The 16,486-nt window shown below is 40.9% G+C and overlaps 1 protein-coding gene across 1 annotated transcript in view; it reads left to right on the forward strand.

Moving 5' to 3' along the window:
- Window positions 1–16,486, forward strand: part of DOCK8 (dedicator of cytokinesis 8) — a 105,307-nt gene that overhangs the window by 66,974 nt on the left and 21,847 nt on the right. Inside the window, exons 26-32 of the mRNA XM_009279936.1 lie at window positions 7,838–7,951; window positions 8,990–9,145; window positions 11,916–12,055; window positions 12,649–12,818; window positions 14,458–14,603; window positions 15,327–15,509; window positions 16,187–16,322. Of these exons, the coding sequence (XP_009278211.1) occupies window positions 7,838–7,951; window positions 8,990–9,145; window positions 11,916–12,055; window positions 12,649–12,818; window positions 14,458–14,603; window positions 15,327–15,509; window positions 16,187–16,322 (1,045 nt within the window). The remainder of the gene's footprint in view (window positions 1–7,837; window positions 7,952–8,989; window positions 9,146–11,915; window positions 12,056–12,648; window positions 12,819–14,457; window positions 14,604–15,326; window positions 15,510–16,186; window positions 16,323–16,486) is intronic.

The raw sequence follows: 16,486 nt of genomic DNA on the forward strand, positions 1-16,486 counted from the left end.
AATTCTTTATCCTGGAAAAATAAGGTCCATGGGGAAGCTGAAAACTAGGTAATCATTTAGTGAAATTCTTGCCGGCAGTACTCCTTGCTTCCTTGAATACTTTGAATGTGGTTTTAAATGTTATGTGTTGAAGGTGGTATTTTGTGTTTAGGCCCATGAATCTTGTCTTAATATACAGCAAATTAGAAAGAGCCATGGGAAGAAGAAAGACCTATTGTAACAGTGCTGCGGCTCATGTAGCCCTGTTAATCTTTTGTTACTGCTTGTGCAATCACCCTGTGAGCTGTTGACTCAAAAAACATCTGCAGCTTTTCATTCAATGCCTGTGTAATTTGTTAATGAAGCAGTTGGTGGTGAGATTTTCAGGAGCTTTATGCTATTCAAAATGGTGATGCTGTACCAGAACTGAGCAAAGCTGGCTTGAATCTCATGTTTGTCTCATACATATGTCCTTTAGTCTTAGTTCAAACATCTCCCTATGGGCAGGTGCAGGCAGCAGTGCCGTTTTGACAGAGTCTCGTTATTATACATTTGGACGCACTTCTGCAGTGTCTGTTGGGAGTAAACTCTTGCAGAGCCGAGTGATAAGCTGCAGCAATCCTGACATCACTGTTACACAAACTGCTACTGATGAGGAGGTCAAAAACATCATGTCATCCAAGGTAAGAGAACAAAGACAAATATCTGGAGAATTGTATGGGCCAAAACCTAATAATGTAGATTTGTTCTTTGAGGGTTGGATTTGCTTCTTGTAAATGCAGTGTATGCATCACCAGAAGCATTTGCTGTTTATCTGATTTGGCATAGTTACACGTTAAATCCCATTGCTAAATTCCAATGTCTTTTATCAATTAAGAGGGCAAGAGGTGAGAACTCTGTCTTTTGTTTGAGGCTTAGATACTCCGCAGAGGGATTTGCTTTTTTGATGTGCCTCACTCTCCTGTTCTTCCTGATATTTAGGGTCTGCTCATGTCTGGTGACGTGGGCTGGTCAAGGTTGCACAGGGTCAGTGTGAGAAAAGACTACTTTTGATTACACTGGGAACAGATTCGCTTTCTGAAAGGGGTGAAAGAGTCCTCAGAAGGGAAATAGTTTTCCTAAAATGCACTGATAATTTATTCTTGCTCCTTTTAACTCTTTTCATTTTTTTTTTTAAATCACAGAGCCTGTTTAGTGCTAAATAGTTTCCTGTTAAAAAAAAAGTAGGCAATTTATATGACAGCAGTCCTATGATTTTTTATCAGCTATAGTACAGATGCCATGTGCACATTTTGTGACTGGGTCTTTCCAAATACTTAATTCAACCACAGAGTGAAACACAAACTTCCTCTGTCTTTCTCATGCACAACTACATGTGCCACCAACAGGTTACAGGATAGAAAGGATGATGACAGCTGAGAAGCAGAATTTTGCTTCCCTGATTGGCACCTGGTGCTTGCTGGTCTACGGCATCCCAGGCTCATATCAGAGCTTTATGAGGACAACTGTGCTTAGCTCTCTGGGGAAACCAAAATCTAGAGTTCCCCATCCAGCAGGAGCTGGGAAGCTGTGCCTCTGACAAAAGCAGGAGTTTTCCCCTGTGCAAGGAACCTGCTCCTAGCTGCAGCCCTGGCAGAGCTCCACAGCAGCATGTCTGCTGAGCTCTGAACCATATCCCCCCTCCCTTTTCTTTGTGTCTTATGTATGTAAAACACTGCTTCTCAAGCAGGTTGTTTTCAGAAACATTTTGAAGCCTTTTCTCCATTGAATGATCACGTGCCTCTCCAGTTAAAGTCAATGGGTGCTTGTCTTCAGCAAATTAAACCAGAGCTAGTAAGGTGCACAGGCTTTGCCAATCTATTTGATTTGCTTATATGGGCATACATATTCATACATAGCAATTTTTAATAATGTAGATTTGAACTTAATAGCTTTATGAATTTTACTCTAATGTACTGTGTCCTAAAAAAACAGAGCTCAAGGCATTTTTTTTCCAAATTAATACAAAATCAAAATGTTTGATATTACAGCTTCATCACATTGATAAATGTAGCAATTTACAATTGGCTGCTGCCATTTCACTGCCTTTTAAATTGGCATTACTTTTAGTGGAAGGAAGACTCCCAGATGCTAGTTAATTTCGGATGTAGAGCCACCGGATAAACTTAAAGGACAGTTACCCTTGAAAGGGGTAGCGCTTCCAAAATACAGCTGCAGTGCTGAAATTGGGCACGTGATGGCAGTGTTGGCATTTGCACACTCCTGCGGCTGCTGCATTCGGGTCGTCTTTGGCCTCCACTGGAAAGGGGGATGGGGAGAAGGAAAGGAAGAGCTGTTTAGGTGAACATCTGTGCATACCTTCCAGAAAAACCACCGCTGCTGATTTCTTCTCTGTTAATTAGCTCAAGGTATGTATTAACTTACTGTTATGTATTTCTTCTGGCTATGCCCTCCAGCCTATGGATCACAGCTCCAGTCGGATGTCTTTCTATGTTGAAGGAACAAATGACATGCCAAGCGTTTGTGCAAGTCCAAGACCATCCAATAAAAAGGTAGCCTACCGCTAAGCGTGAGGGTGCACATTAACAGAGCCTGGAGCCTCCTGAGGCAGTGCTGGCAATGAGCGCTTCTAAATGAGGAGAGGGGAGAGAGAGAACAAAATGACAACTGGTTTTATTGAACAAGGAGTTTGTGATGGAATATTGAATCAGTGGGTAAATATTACCCAAACTTTTCTGGTTCTGCTCCAGAGTCTTTAGATTCTTTTTCCAGGACAGATTTAGACAAGTAGCAGCCTGCCTGGATCCTCCCTTTGCTCTGTTTCTCAAGGTGTTAGGGCCTCTGTCTTTTTCCACTGCTGTTTACCCTTGGATACCTGCCTGTACATGTTACAGTAAACTGCATTCAGAAATGTTTTCCATCTCTTTCTTCTGTAAAGAATGTTTTTCTTTTCCCCTTTTTGTAGCTTTTAGAACCAAGAAATTCCTTCCTATCTTGAGTATGTATTCCCAAATAGCTTTTTAACAACATAGAAGAAACCATATCACACAGATAATTTTTCCAGAGCTGTATCTTGTGTTTGGCATTGATCAGTAGCAGTGGTTTTGAATGAAGAAGCAGGGGAAAAACCCTGCAATGAGCAGTTCAGAATCTGAGTTACATTTAAGAAACTCCCCTTTCTTACGCCTGTTTATTGGTTTGATTTCTGCCAAAAAGCATAGAGGTTTATACCCAATCTGAATATTGGATGGATTAATATGTCCTATTCAATGTAAATATGCTTAGGAATCTCATTAACTTTATTGTTTGTGTCAGGAATAGAAAATAGACATTGCAATAAATTTTTAGTCCAGATTTGAGTTTCCTAAAAGTTTAGATCATTGGAATTGGGTGTCTTATGGTCAGATCTCGCTGCAAAGAGTATTGTCTCCAACTAAAAACCTCTGTACAAGCTCTGCTGTGGTTATTGCTATGTCCTTTTCTCCCACTACAGAGACAATCTTACATCTACCTTCTCTCAAAAAACATGGATGTGCTAAATGGAAATGTTTAGGGGGGAGTGGGGAACATGACTGCTCCCTGTCATGCACACAGCCAATGGCCTGAGGATAGACCAAAGGCATTTCCCAGTTTAGTTATCCGGGGTTCTGGAGCCACAGAAAAATGGGTCCCAAAGTCTTTTGCCACCAACATTCCTTATATGTCATTTTGGTCAAATCTGCCTTCTCATCCTACAGGGATGTCCACACATCCCCATCCAGCTGCTGACTCTCCAGTATAGGGGAGTTTCCCACAGGGAAGATGAGTTGATTGAAAAGCCATTTCCCAACACTCTGTGTTTATTATCTAGCATTTCCACGAGGAGCTGGCACTGCAGATGGTGGTCAGCACGGGTATGGTGAGAGAATCTGTCTTCAAGTATGCCTGGTTCTTCTTTGAGCTCCTGGTAAGATTTGACAGTGGTATTTTACAGTAGGTTAATGGTATAGTAAGTTAAATGTAGCAGGTACTCCAGGCACAGATTTAGTTGGGTGGTGATATCTTCAGTTATTCAGCCCCAGTGTAAAAAGGAGAGGTCCCAAATAATGGAAGTACAACTAAAGAATTCTCTATATTCACCCTCATTCCCCACTGACAGCCTGTGATGGCAAAGTCCTGCATGAACTACATGCACAGTGGTCCACAGCTTGCAGAAGACAGACATCAAACTGAGCCCTTCCTTTTCTGTGAATACCTGTTCCTGTCTTTTCCACTTTGTTAACAACATGGGAGCAGTGACAAGGCTCCCCAAACTCACAGTTTCACAGAGCCCGGAGGTGATGTATGTCAGAGGAAAAAACATACAGATTTCCACTGGCAGCATATAAGCAACCCAACAGCAGGTCAAGAAATAAGAATTAATTCCAGAAGCATCACTCCCTGTCTGTCATCACAAAGGGCAAAAGTTGCGAACAGCAGCATTTCAGAGCTGCAGATGCAAGGGACTGGGCAGGGTGATTCTGATTTCAGGTCCTGAGAGTAGACAACTATGTGAACATGAACAGTAATCAGTGTCTGTCTGTGAGTCTTAAGCTGCCTGTTGTCATTGCCAGTACATGTAGGATTTATCACAGCAGCTCTGAGAAGATGAGAGCGATTACATTCAGGGAAAAACAAGCAGGGAATCTTACTCCCATGGACTAACTTAAAGCAGTAGTTTTACCTCCAGTTTGGGCATTTGTTTAATTTTTTTTTTCTGCTTTGCAGATAAAGAGTATGGCTCAGTATGTTCACAACATAGAGAAGCAAGACAACCCACGAAGAAGCCGGTTCTCCGATCGCTTCAAAGATGATATTACCACTATAGTTAGTGTGGTTACTTCAGAGATTGCTGCACTTTTAGTCAAACCACAAAAGGTAAATGCATGAAATAGGCACCACAGATCCTTGCTACTCACCCTGTGTTACACCGAGCTGTATTTAATCCCATTTCACCTTCAGCAGTGTCACTAGAATTAGGCCAAAACTGAGGCAGTATTCTCACATGGACCTTAAGCAAGAGTTGTGGCTGTGCAAGGGGCAGCCTTGTGCACCCCTGGCAGACTGTTTTTATTCAGCTCAGCTCCCCAGCCTGCTTCTCGGTGTGGCTGCAGGGTGCAGGGGGGTAATCCCCTTTCCCATCGACAGGAAAGGTTGGACACCATTTTCAGCGGCAGTGCTGCTTTATGCCAGGTTAGCCAGGGCATCAAACTGCAGCCCAAGCAGGGCTTACTCCTTTTATCTCCTTTTCCTGTTACCCTCATTTCTACTGCACAGTGTTTTATTCCACATTTGACTTCTTTGACGGTAGTGGGCTATGCAATGTGAAGACAATATTCTTCCTGAGGGTTGCAAAATCCAGCCACGAGTGATCTAACCCCAGATCTCTTTAAAGAGGTACTGGCCACATGAATATTAAAGACAAGACATAAGCCCTAAATCCCATGAAATTCTTTCTCCTGATATATTTTAACAAGTTGTACTGATATAACGGATTATAAAGTTGAAAGGATCACAAAATGTAATTTATATTTTAACATTAATACTGTCAGTTTACATCACTGATGTCACTCCGCACTGGCCAATAGACAAAGTTAAGGCCACAGATAGGCACTGGGTGACTATTGTTTGTTCAGTTGTTGCAATTGACTTGTTTTCATGCCCCAGGGCTGCCAAATGCACCATGCTAGCCCAGCAGTGTGCTCTGCCACAGGGCAGACCAGGCTGGAGAGCTGGCCTGCTGGGTCACTTTTCAGCCAGCTCAGTTTCCTGATCGACTTCTCCATGTGTGCCCTGCTGTTCTGTTGAGGAGCAGGAACTGGGAAAGGGCCAAGACCAGACAACTGAGGACAGAGAATGGCAGAAGTGATTGTCACTGTCCACCTGTTGTTCCTGAAGCTCCACCCTTTGCTCGATCCTTTGGTGTGCTTACGTGATAGTCACGTGCAGAGAAATCATTTCCACATAAATGTTTACTTACGGCATCAATGACTTTTTTTTTAAATGCATTGTGTAATAAAAAATTGTTACATTAAAAATGTTTTAACAGACCTGTAGGTTTTGCCAAGAGATTAGTATTCTATGGCTTCCTTGCAAGAAATACACAGGTTTTTATGGGTTGTTAATTCAATTCGATTTTGATAGAGTGAGTGTATAGAACCTGATTATGTATGAAAATCCCACCACAGTGGTTGCAGAATTAGGGCCATTGGTTAGTTGTACAGAGCAGCAATAGGTAATGTGTGTCTGATTTTTAAATCCAAGCAGTAATAATCTATGTTTCAATACATGGTTGAGCATGTCAGATTACCCTGGGATTCTACAGTGATATGTCTGGCATATTTTAGCCTACCCAGTAATGTAGTGGAAAACTAATTTTTTCTTCACAGTAGAAAAATGTTTTGCTGTGTGAATTCCAGATAGTAGGAAATATATATATATATATATATATATATATATATATATATGCATAACTGAAAAGCAACAAAAAGGTGGAATAATGAGAAATATCATAACCGCCCTGAGGTGCTGCACACCTGTTCTCACTAGTCAGAGACATGAGTAGGGACAACATTTTTCTTGGTCATCTCCTTCATCGGTCTTGAGTGAACCTGCCTGAGGGCTCTGAGCATTAAATGTGCACAGATCCCTCAGGCACCTCCACAAATTCCTCTTGGTGAACTACATATGCTACTGAGATTTTATGGTTTATTTTTATATGTTTGAAGTAACTATAGCCTTATTTTAGAGGGCACGTGAAGTTCTTTGTGATTTTTACTTGGGGACTGCGTATCTCTGGTAATCAGGCCAATTCTAAGCATGCGAGAGCTTAGCTGCTAAAGGGTAAAACCTGCAGATTTATCTTACCAGTATTTTTTTACTATCAGTTTTACACTTAGAATTTCTGAACAAAATACTTGGTATTCCATCAGCAGAGCCAGCGCAGATTTTTATTAATATTTTAAAAGAACATTTTGTGTTTTACGTACCTAAACCAGCATTCTCTAATGTTAAATGTTCAATTAAAAAAAAAAAAGGCATATGCAAGATTGCAGCCCATAGGGAATTCAGAACAGGTCTCAGATTCCATTTCATTTTTGTCAGCCCAAAGGTTTGCATAAACAAACTTGTTCATTCATCCTATGATATTCCTCTGTGTGTGTCAGAGAAGGGCAATGAAGGGCAACGAAGCTGGTGAAGGGTCTGGAGAACAAGTCTTATGAGGAGTGGCTGAGGGAACTGGGGTTGTTTAGCCTGGAGAAAAGGAGGCTGAGGGGAGACCTCATCGCTCTCTACAACTACCTGAAAGGAGGTTGTAGCGAGGTGGGTGTCGGTCTCTTCTCCCAAGTAACTAGCGATAGGAAAGGAAATGGCCTCAAGTTGCACCAGGGGAGGTTTAGATTGGACATGAGGAAAAATTTCTTTACTGAAAGAGTGGTTAAACGTTGGAACAGGCTGCCCAGGGAAGTGGTTGAGTCCCCATCCCTGGAGGTATTTAAAAGACATGTAGATAAGGCACTTAGGGACATGGTTTAGTGGGCATGGTGGTGTTGGGTTGACAGTTGGACTCGATGACCTTAGAGGTCTTTTCCAACCTTAATGATTCTATGATTCTGTGAAAGCTACAAGAGTTGAAATAATTTACAGGAGTGATTCTGTATAACTTTAACAAAATCACATAAATTGGAGAACTGAAATGATTTTGTCCAGTATATTCTATGAGATGTTTCTGGGAGCTGTCCCCACACTATTTTTTAATGATTCTAAAAAATCTTCCACCTTTATATAAGTTTTATGCATAATAACTGCAATTCTTTTTTTTTCTTCTTTTTCTTTAAAGGAAAGTGAGCAAGCAGAAAAAATTAATATCAGCCTGGCATTTTTCTTGTATGATCTTCTTTCTTTAATGGACCGAGGATTTGTGTTTAATCTCATCAAACATTACTGTAATCAGGTAGGCACCATGCATGATTGGGATTGCATTTGGCTTATGGCCAGTCTGGTGTTCTGTTCTGTTTGATTCATTTATCCATCAAGATCCTTTGAGTTGTGTTAAAGGGCCAGGTAAATTTCCTATTGCATACGCAGAGACTTTAAACCTCTTTTGATTTGTGGTCTGCAGAAAAAAATTGAGTGGAGGTTAAGACTCTCTTAGAAATGCCATACATTGCACTGCTGCAGAGCATCCATGGAGCTACTTTTCTTCCCTTACTTTTTTACATCCCTAGCAGCAGGGTCTGCAGACCATACAGAGCAGCTTTTGGTCTCTGACTCTTCTAGTGCACTGCTGTGATGGACAGTATTTAGATTTGGGGGGTTCAAACAAAATGATCCATCTCTGTCTTCTTGCTTTACAAGCCTCCCAAAATTAAAAATAAATGATGATGCAGGATGTTGTTATGAAATTATTCGTTGTATTTGAAGGGGAAAGTTTTCCTTCTGTTCTGTGACCTGATATACCTGCTGTAGTTTTTCTGCCAAAAGAAGGCCCTCTGTTAGGTGATGGTAGGCAGGAGAACACAAGGTGACTACCACCCCAGTTTCCTATAGTATGTGCAATACTCCACTGAAGTCACTGGTGGCATGAAGGGAAATGACAAGACCATTGATGCTCTGTGTTGCCTAGCAGGACTTTTTATGAGTTTGCCACAGACTCAGGAGAGTTTTGTTTAGTTTTAATCTTTGTGTTATGCAAAAGGGAAAAAATACTGTATGTTTTTGTTTTGGGAGGAAAAAAAATAAAATTTATTGTCTCTTGGGAAGTTGGTAAGTCAGCCAGGGAGGAGGGAGAGAGACACCACCACTGCCAAACAAAGAGCAACTAATGGATAGAAACTGGATAGAAAATGGATGGGTACAGGGAACCAGTGAGCATTTTAATGCATGCTGGGCTATTTGTCTATTTCTGTTTCAGGAAGCAGGATATTTCACTGCATGGTAATTTAAATAGTGCACGCCCATCACATGACACTTTTTTGGTTTGCTTTTGTAGCTCTCAAACAAGCTGAATTCACTCTCCACCCTGATTTCCATGAGACTGGAGTTCCTGAGAATTCTCTGCAGCCATGAGCATTACCTCAATCTGAACCTCTTCTTCATGACCTCCGCGTCTGCTCCAGCATCCCCCTCCCCCTCCTTATCCTCCCAGGTAGACATCCATTAGATGATATTTCATGAATGTCATATGAAGCACACATGCAGAGAAAGACTTATGTTGCTCTGTATTCAGATACTTAGGTTAGAATTAGCCACTGTTGGGTCAGGGAGAACAACTTCCCTCTTGAAAGAAAAGGGGCAGAAGAATAAACACTAAGGGAGTACTACTGCAAAACTGCATGTACACAAGTTACAACTTAATGTGACACAGATATATGCCCCTCTAGAAACATGCAAACAGAAAATGGCTGTTAAGGTAGACATACAAAGTTTAAAAGGAACATGGCTCTGAAAGCTAATTTACAGGTGCACCTATATCCCATACATACACAAGCACAAATATGTATTTCAATATCTGTTTTGGAGAATTATGGCATGCAGCAGTGCACAGCAAACTTTCTGTGTGTTTGCCTTCCAGTTGAACTTCTTGTTCTCCAAGTGGATGTAGATGCTACCATTATGCAAGTTAGTGACTAAAACACTGCAATTTTCAATGTCTTGGAATCATGGATTTCTGTTGAGCCTTAGTGTTGTTCAGAGCAGGATTATCATGGTTTCCTTTTCAAATAGCAGCATTCTTTGTTCTGGGTTACTCCCCACTCCAGTGGTACAGATGATGTACAGACTTTGCCAATGATTTCTCTGTGTTTTCTGGACAGTGTTTTCCCTTTTATTTGAACTTTATGGTTTTTCTGTGTGGAAACAGGTATCCTAGTAGACCTGTCCACACAGTTTTTGTGAATGCCCTTCCTCATCATTTCTCATTTCTCGCAGGATGTCGTTCCCAGTACATGCACATTTTTCCAGACTTCACCGATAGTGACATAGCTCTAGAATTCCTGAATGTCAGGACCTCCCACCCGTCATCCTGGGCATTGCATTCACAAACACATTCAATAAAGAAATTGGCCACCACACACTATTTTGCCAGTCTTGTGCTCTTATCCTCTACATTCTACTTAGATGGTATCTTGCTCTTACCATGGGGCAGACCCCCTAACAAAGGTTCCTAGTCTGTCTGTTTTCCACCTCAGTAGTCTTGCAGACGTCAGGACTGGGATGAAGCATTTCAGTGCAATGCCCCATAATTGCTACAGCCCTTGGATGCAGGGGAATGGATCTGAAGCTAAGAATAGTGGTACAAAAACACTCTGAGTAACAGAGCAGTTCAAGTTCACGGTTTCTTTTTCAAGTGTCATTGCCAAAGAACTGGTTGGATGCTAAGATGTGCAACATCTCATACCTTAAGGGTTCTGACAGGTCAATAATAGTAAATAATATTTTCTCGACGTTTTTCCTGGTCTTAAAAGCAGAACATGAAGGTCTTAGAGTCAGGATTTCCCAATAGTTTTGCTTAATGCTAATCTTGGATGCCAAAGAACTAGAAATGGGACTCCTTTGCTTATGGGGAAAAAAAGAAGTCAGCATAGCTCTTGCAACTAGTTCTAGCAAGTCAGAGCTGGGCAGACACCAGTTTAATTATTCTTTCCTTCAAGCAACATCATCAACTCTTTTTCTCCTTTAGCAGTAACCTATGAAGTGCAACCTGCACAAATCAATAAGGCTTTTGTGGCCCTTGGATGATTTAATACATTGACTGACCTCCCTTGCAGTAATTTTGATCTGTCTGCAGGAGTGCTGCCCAGCTAGAGTTAGATTTTCAGTAAGAAATGTGGCCTTGTGAATAAATCTTTTGGAATTCTTGGAGAGAAGCCAAATCCACTTAACTGGGTGCTCTACACTTTAACGTTATTCCACACAGACATAGTACAGCCAATGCCTGTCTGCTTGAGGTTGAAATGGAAGTGGGCTTAAATATGTGGATCCAAAATATGGGGCTGCTCAGAGACATGAGTTTCATTTGACCCAATATGCTGGAAGACAGCTGCCACAGTGTGGTATACTGCTACTTCGTATGTTTGTTATCTGGGACTATTCCCAGGTGACTGACAGAAATATTGGGAGAGAGTATTGAAGAATATAAATTACAAGCAAAATTTGGACTCGTAAACCTCAGTAGCTGCATGGGGGAGTAGAGTCTAAGACTTATGCTCACCCGATCAGGGGACAAAAACATTCCAGGTGACCTGTGGCACAGACCTACGATTGGAGAAGCTAAGAAGTTCACAACACATATATAGCAGCAACTTTCCATTCCTGGGCTGGCCGTATATCCGTCATAGCCGTAAGTTACAGCAGTTTGAAGGCTGCTCTAAATTATGCCAGCTGCCAGCAAGCTCAGCCAAGGATTTCTAGGGTGAAAGGAAACACTGTTCACACGTCTTTCCTGACCTTACTTCCCTGCTAGACATCATGGATGCTGAAGAAGGCACAGTGCAGATCTTGTGACACCAAGGTCCCTCTTAACGTAGGGGCAGCCTCTTGCTGTACAATGGCCAATGGCTGCTCTGCAACAGTTAAGAGCAATGTAAAGAGTTGTAAACGTGGAGGAAATTCTGATTTTGTGTCCTGTCCAAACTAATGAATACAGGGTAGGAATTTTACATCTCAGAAAATGTCAAATGAGTTGCTCGCACAGAATGGAAAGGATGAGTTTGCTTCCTAGCAAGCAACTCATTTGGAACTAGATGCTTTTTTTTCACACTCAGATGTTTTCCTCCAAAATGTCTAACCTTTTTTCAAAGTCTGTGCTTTTCCTCTGGTAGAGATTTTCCGTTAGCTACATGGATTGTGACTACAACCTCTTTAAGAAGCTTTGATTTCAGTGATCATTCTTTAACACTTCTGATATACTTCTGCAGAACTCTAGCTCCTGCTCTAGTTTCCAGGACCAGAAAATTGCTGGTATGTTTGACCTCTCAGCCGAATACCGTCAGCAGCACTTTCTGACCGGCCTACTTTTCACTGAATTGGCAGCAGCACTGGACGCAGACAGCGAGGGGTGGGTATCCCAATTTGCAGATTTTAGAATGGGATCGAATCACACTATTACTCTTGGCAAGGTCATAGTTTGATTCCAGGGAAGTCCTGTTTCTCCCAGTCTTTTCAGTGAGTCACTGTAACATACCAATAACCCAGTCATTGTTTTATCTGCAGTATGTTGGTCCCAGTGAATAAAAATACACTATTTGTTGCGGTAGTGTTGGCTAAATACACGAATTGAGAACACAACTTAAAATTTCAGTTTCTCTTCTCTCTAAAACACCTCTGCCTTTGTCTGAGCTTAAGAGTTTAGCTAAACCTTGGCCAGAGTCTGATGCTTTTCTTCAAGCACCTCTCTTCACCATATTGAATTTTTATGGGAAGTTTGAAAGACTGGGGTGCTCTTTGATTGTGGTGAAGTGGCTTGGAGATGTAAGATAGCTATCTTTTGCAGGGAACATGAGTCTCTGCTCAGAATGGAAGAGATTATCTAATGAATATAGGTGTATTAATTTGTTTCTTTTAGCTCCACTCTGTTTCTTAAATCTTTGATTATAAATCATTTGTGCATGACCCATTAATGGAGCTCATGGATTGTTTTTGTGTTCACAGGATTAGCAAGGTGCAAAGAAAAGCTGTCAGTGCTATCCTTAGCCTGCTGAGTTCCCATGACCTAGACCCACGTTGCTCCAAAAAAGAGGTGAAGATTAAAATTGCAGCTCTCTACCTCCCTTTGGTTGGTATCATTTTGGATTCACTGCCACAACTCCATGATTTTACAAGTAAGACCTCTGTCCCTTTGTATTTTTCAGCTTCTTAGAGTGACTTGTCTAAACAGTATATCAAACATAAAAGAGATCACTTTAAGTGCAGAAATTCCCCACAGTCTAGTAAGGTTGAATATTTCTTTACTTAGAGGTAAACTGGATTTTTAAAGACAGGAAAAACTTCAGTGCCCTCACTTCATGAGCAAATGATAGACCAGAGATGTATCTGTAAGTACTCCTGCCTATCTCTTAGTGTAAATATTATGATCCTGCAAATAAAGCCTGCAAGATCTGCGAGAAATATTGAGATATAGGTAGGTTTAATAGACAATAGGGAAGAAAACAAGAGTGATACTGACATCGTGTTACATCACAATTAAAGAAATTGGATTGTATTCTTTCTATCTTTTTCTATTGCTCTTTAGTGCTATTAACATGATACCAAAATTAATCTCGGGCAAATGTAATCATCACACAGGAAATACATTTTTATCATATATTATAACTATAAACTTTGCTCTACATTATCAAGCCTTTTAAGACAACATTATCTAAGCTGTTTCCTTGCATTTTGCCACATGTGTGTTCATATGATACTGCTGAAAGTAGCTATTTCACATTTTTTTGTAAGATAGTAGATCTCTTCTGCTTGGAAAACTACATTTCACTTCCATAAATAAAATAACGGCTATAAAGAAAAAAAAGTATAATCTTTGAAGTATATACTTTTGTCACTGGTTCTGAAAATATTTTGCATTTAGATGTCTGGACAAAAAACTTAATACTATGAAAGTGTTATTTAGCACTTGCAGTCTAATATGATGAAAGCATTTAATATACATTGGCTAATCAGATCTCAGCCCATTCTTCTAATCTAAGTATTATCCTTATACCACAGATGAAAAGGAGACATTATGAGCAAGCACAGGTGTACCAGTATGGCTAGGTTTTAGAGTATCTTTCTTTTTGATTATCTGTCACAAGAGGCTGTTGACCTCATTCTGAACACACTGGGACTGGCTGGTCACTTAGCTTCTCTGAAAAACAGGACTTGCAAAACACAAAATGGACACTCAGAATCAGAGGGGGTTTTTACAAAACTTAGGTATAAATAACTTTATTTGCTGAAAGTGATGTCAAGAACTGGTAGGGAATAGAAGCAGCTAGATGCCTGAAATTAAACTTGTTCTTTAGCCAGCAGGCAATACTGGCTCTGTCAGCTGTTAGCAGACATACATACTTTGTTGAATATCACCAAACCCATGTACAGCTTTTGCGTTGATCCTCTTGTCTGAAATGGACTGGAACTGGATGGTTCCAAGTCTTATGAAGCACTGGCTTAGCTTTGAACTTCAGAGACAACTTCATGTTTGCTACTGCCTTTGCTTTTAATTTAGCTTCTCTGAACACCTGGAGCTTATTGGACACATCTCCTTTCGCTGTGTTTATTTAAACAATTTGGCAACCTTTGCAGATGGCTGCAATCTGTCTAGTGCTGCACCTTTTTCACTGCTTGGTACATCAGCCAGATCAACAGTCTCAGGGATGGAGGTACCAATTGTTTTGTTAGGTTACAGCCCAATGGAAGACTGTGACTTGTGAGCAGCAACAACTGGATTGCTCCTGAAGTACCAATGGGATATTTCAAATCTAGTTTCAGATGCCCGCAGCGGAAAGGGACGCACAGGAAACCCAGAAGAAGAACAAGAGTCTGCAGGTGCAATCAATCAAAACGTGGCCCTTGCCATTGCAGGGAATCAATTCAACCTCAGGAGCTCTGGAATATCTCTGGTGTCCCTGGTATGTCCAGTGCTCTACCAGTCTCCTTTCTTGTATCTGTTTTCCTCTTTCTTTGTTTTCCCCTTTTATCCTTTCTTGCAACTAATAACTACAGCCATGAGAAACTTTGTTCTTGTTTCCTCCAGCCTCAAAGAATGCCTCATATTCCTCCTGTCAACTCCTCCTCTTCTCTTCTAGTCATTTAATTACTCCTTTACCATAAGTAGTTCCACTTTTTCTCCCACATGCCTCTTTCCATTTCCACAGCCAAACTAGACTAATTTCCAGATCAGCAAATACCACTGTGACTCCCCCACTGCCTCCCAGTCCCAGTCTCACCTGAATTCATGGATCTAGGACTCAAGATCCTTCTTTTTCTCTCTCTATCTCTTTCTTCGTGGTTGTTTTTGTCTTCTATACTATTTGGCTGATACAACTGCATGGCAATAGGGGACCAAACAGTTACAGAATCTTTTTCTACATTACTCTGAGGAAATTAAAACACAAGCATCTAGCAAACAATGCTCTTGTGCTTCTTTCTGTCTTTCACATGCATACAACTGGTCCTGTCACTAATTACACACACATTCAAAAAATACAATCAGTATAACCTGGAAGAGGTTAAACTTACTGAAGTCCAGTCCTGAGATTTGATTTCGCTAAAATTTAAATAACATTACTTCACCTGAATGACCTCCTCTTCTTTATCTTCTTTCAACTGACATTTACTTTATCTGCTCCTAGCCCTACAGACAGAGTGCCACATTAGGTCCTGATACTACTCGCAACCTTTTGATCTGTTTCCTCTGGATCATGAAAAATGCTGATCAGAATCTAATACAGAAATGGATTGCAGACCTTCCATCCATGCAGTTGAACAGGATTTTAGACCTCCTCTTCATTTGTGTCTCATGCTTTGAGTACAAGGTAAGTGAAACGTGGCCTGATTTTGTCATCCTGTTTTGGTTTCATTTTTTTTTCCTTACCTTCTGGCTGTCCGGGGGAAATTTGTTACTGACAATTGTTAAATTAGCTCTTGTCTAATCTGTGCTACAAATGGACAAATTAATTCAGATAAAGTAACTGACACTGGCCTTCAAGCAAAATGCAGCCAAAACCTTTGAGGAAGTCATATGAAGTTGGCTTAAATTGTTTTATTATTTTCCTTTTCCTGGGGATTTGAGGGCTATTTTTGGTGGGCAATATATTGACAGCTCCTGTAAGTACTGGAGCTGTTCTCCTTATACTCTACGCATTTCAAAGCAAGGCTGTGGTAGATGACCCTTTAGTCAAGAGCTGGGACTGGACATCAGGACTCCTCTCTCTGACAGGGTCTGTCTGAAATGGATCAAATAACCTTCTCTCTGAACTTTAATTTCTCTCTCTATAGCACTGAGCTACATATTTGTGTTTATTAGCAGTACATACGCTACCTCTTTCCTCATCTGCAACATTTAATTAGCCTTTTTATGTTAGTCAGTCATATTCATTGCTTTCTGCCCCCTCTACATGTCTCTCCTGATGTATCTGGTTCTGAAGATGTAATTTGGACTCATGTCCAAAGATGGAGGCATTGGTGTTGATTGCTTTGACTTTACTTTCAGGGCAAACAAAGCTCAGATAAAGTTAGCACTCAAGCACTCCAGAAGTCACGAGATGTTAAGGCCCGATTAGAAGAGGCTTTACTGAGAGGTGAAGGAGCCAGAGGAGAAATGATGAAGCGCTGCAGAATACCAGCTGGTACTTCATACCCCTCTCCCCCCATGTCTTTTGAGAGGATTTCAAGAGGTTGTAGACGTAACTGAGTTTGTTGGGTTTTATGCACACTCCCCATTTTCATCCTTATATTTTTCACCCACAGTCCTTTCCCTTGCAGACCTTTCTTGGTTTTGCTGTGGATAAAA

This window comes from Aptenodytes forsteri, unplaced genomic scaffold (assembly GCF_000699145.1).
Source record: "Aptenodytes forsteri isolate BGI_AS27 unplaced genomic scaffold, ASM69914v1 Scaffold99, whole genome shotgun sequence".
NCBI lineage: Eukaryota > Metazoa > Chordata > Aves > Sphenisciformes > Spheniscidae > Aptenodytes > Aptenodytes forsteri.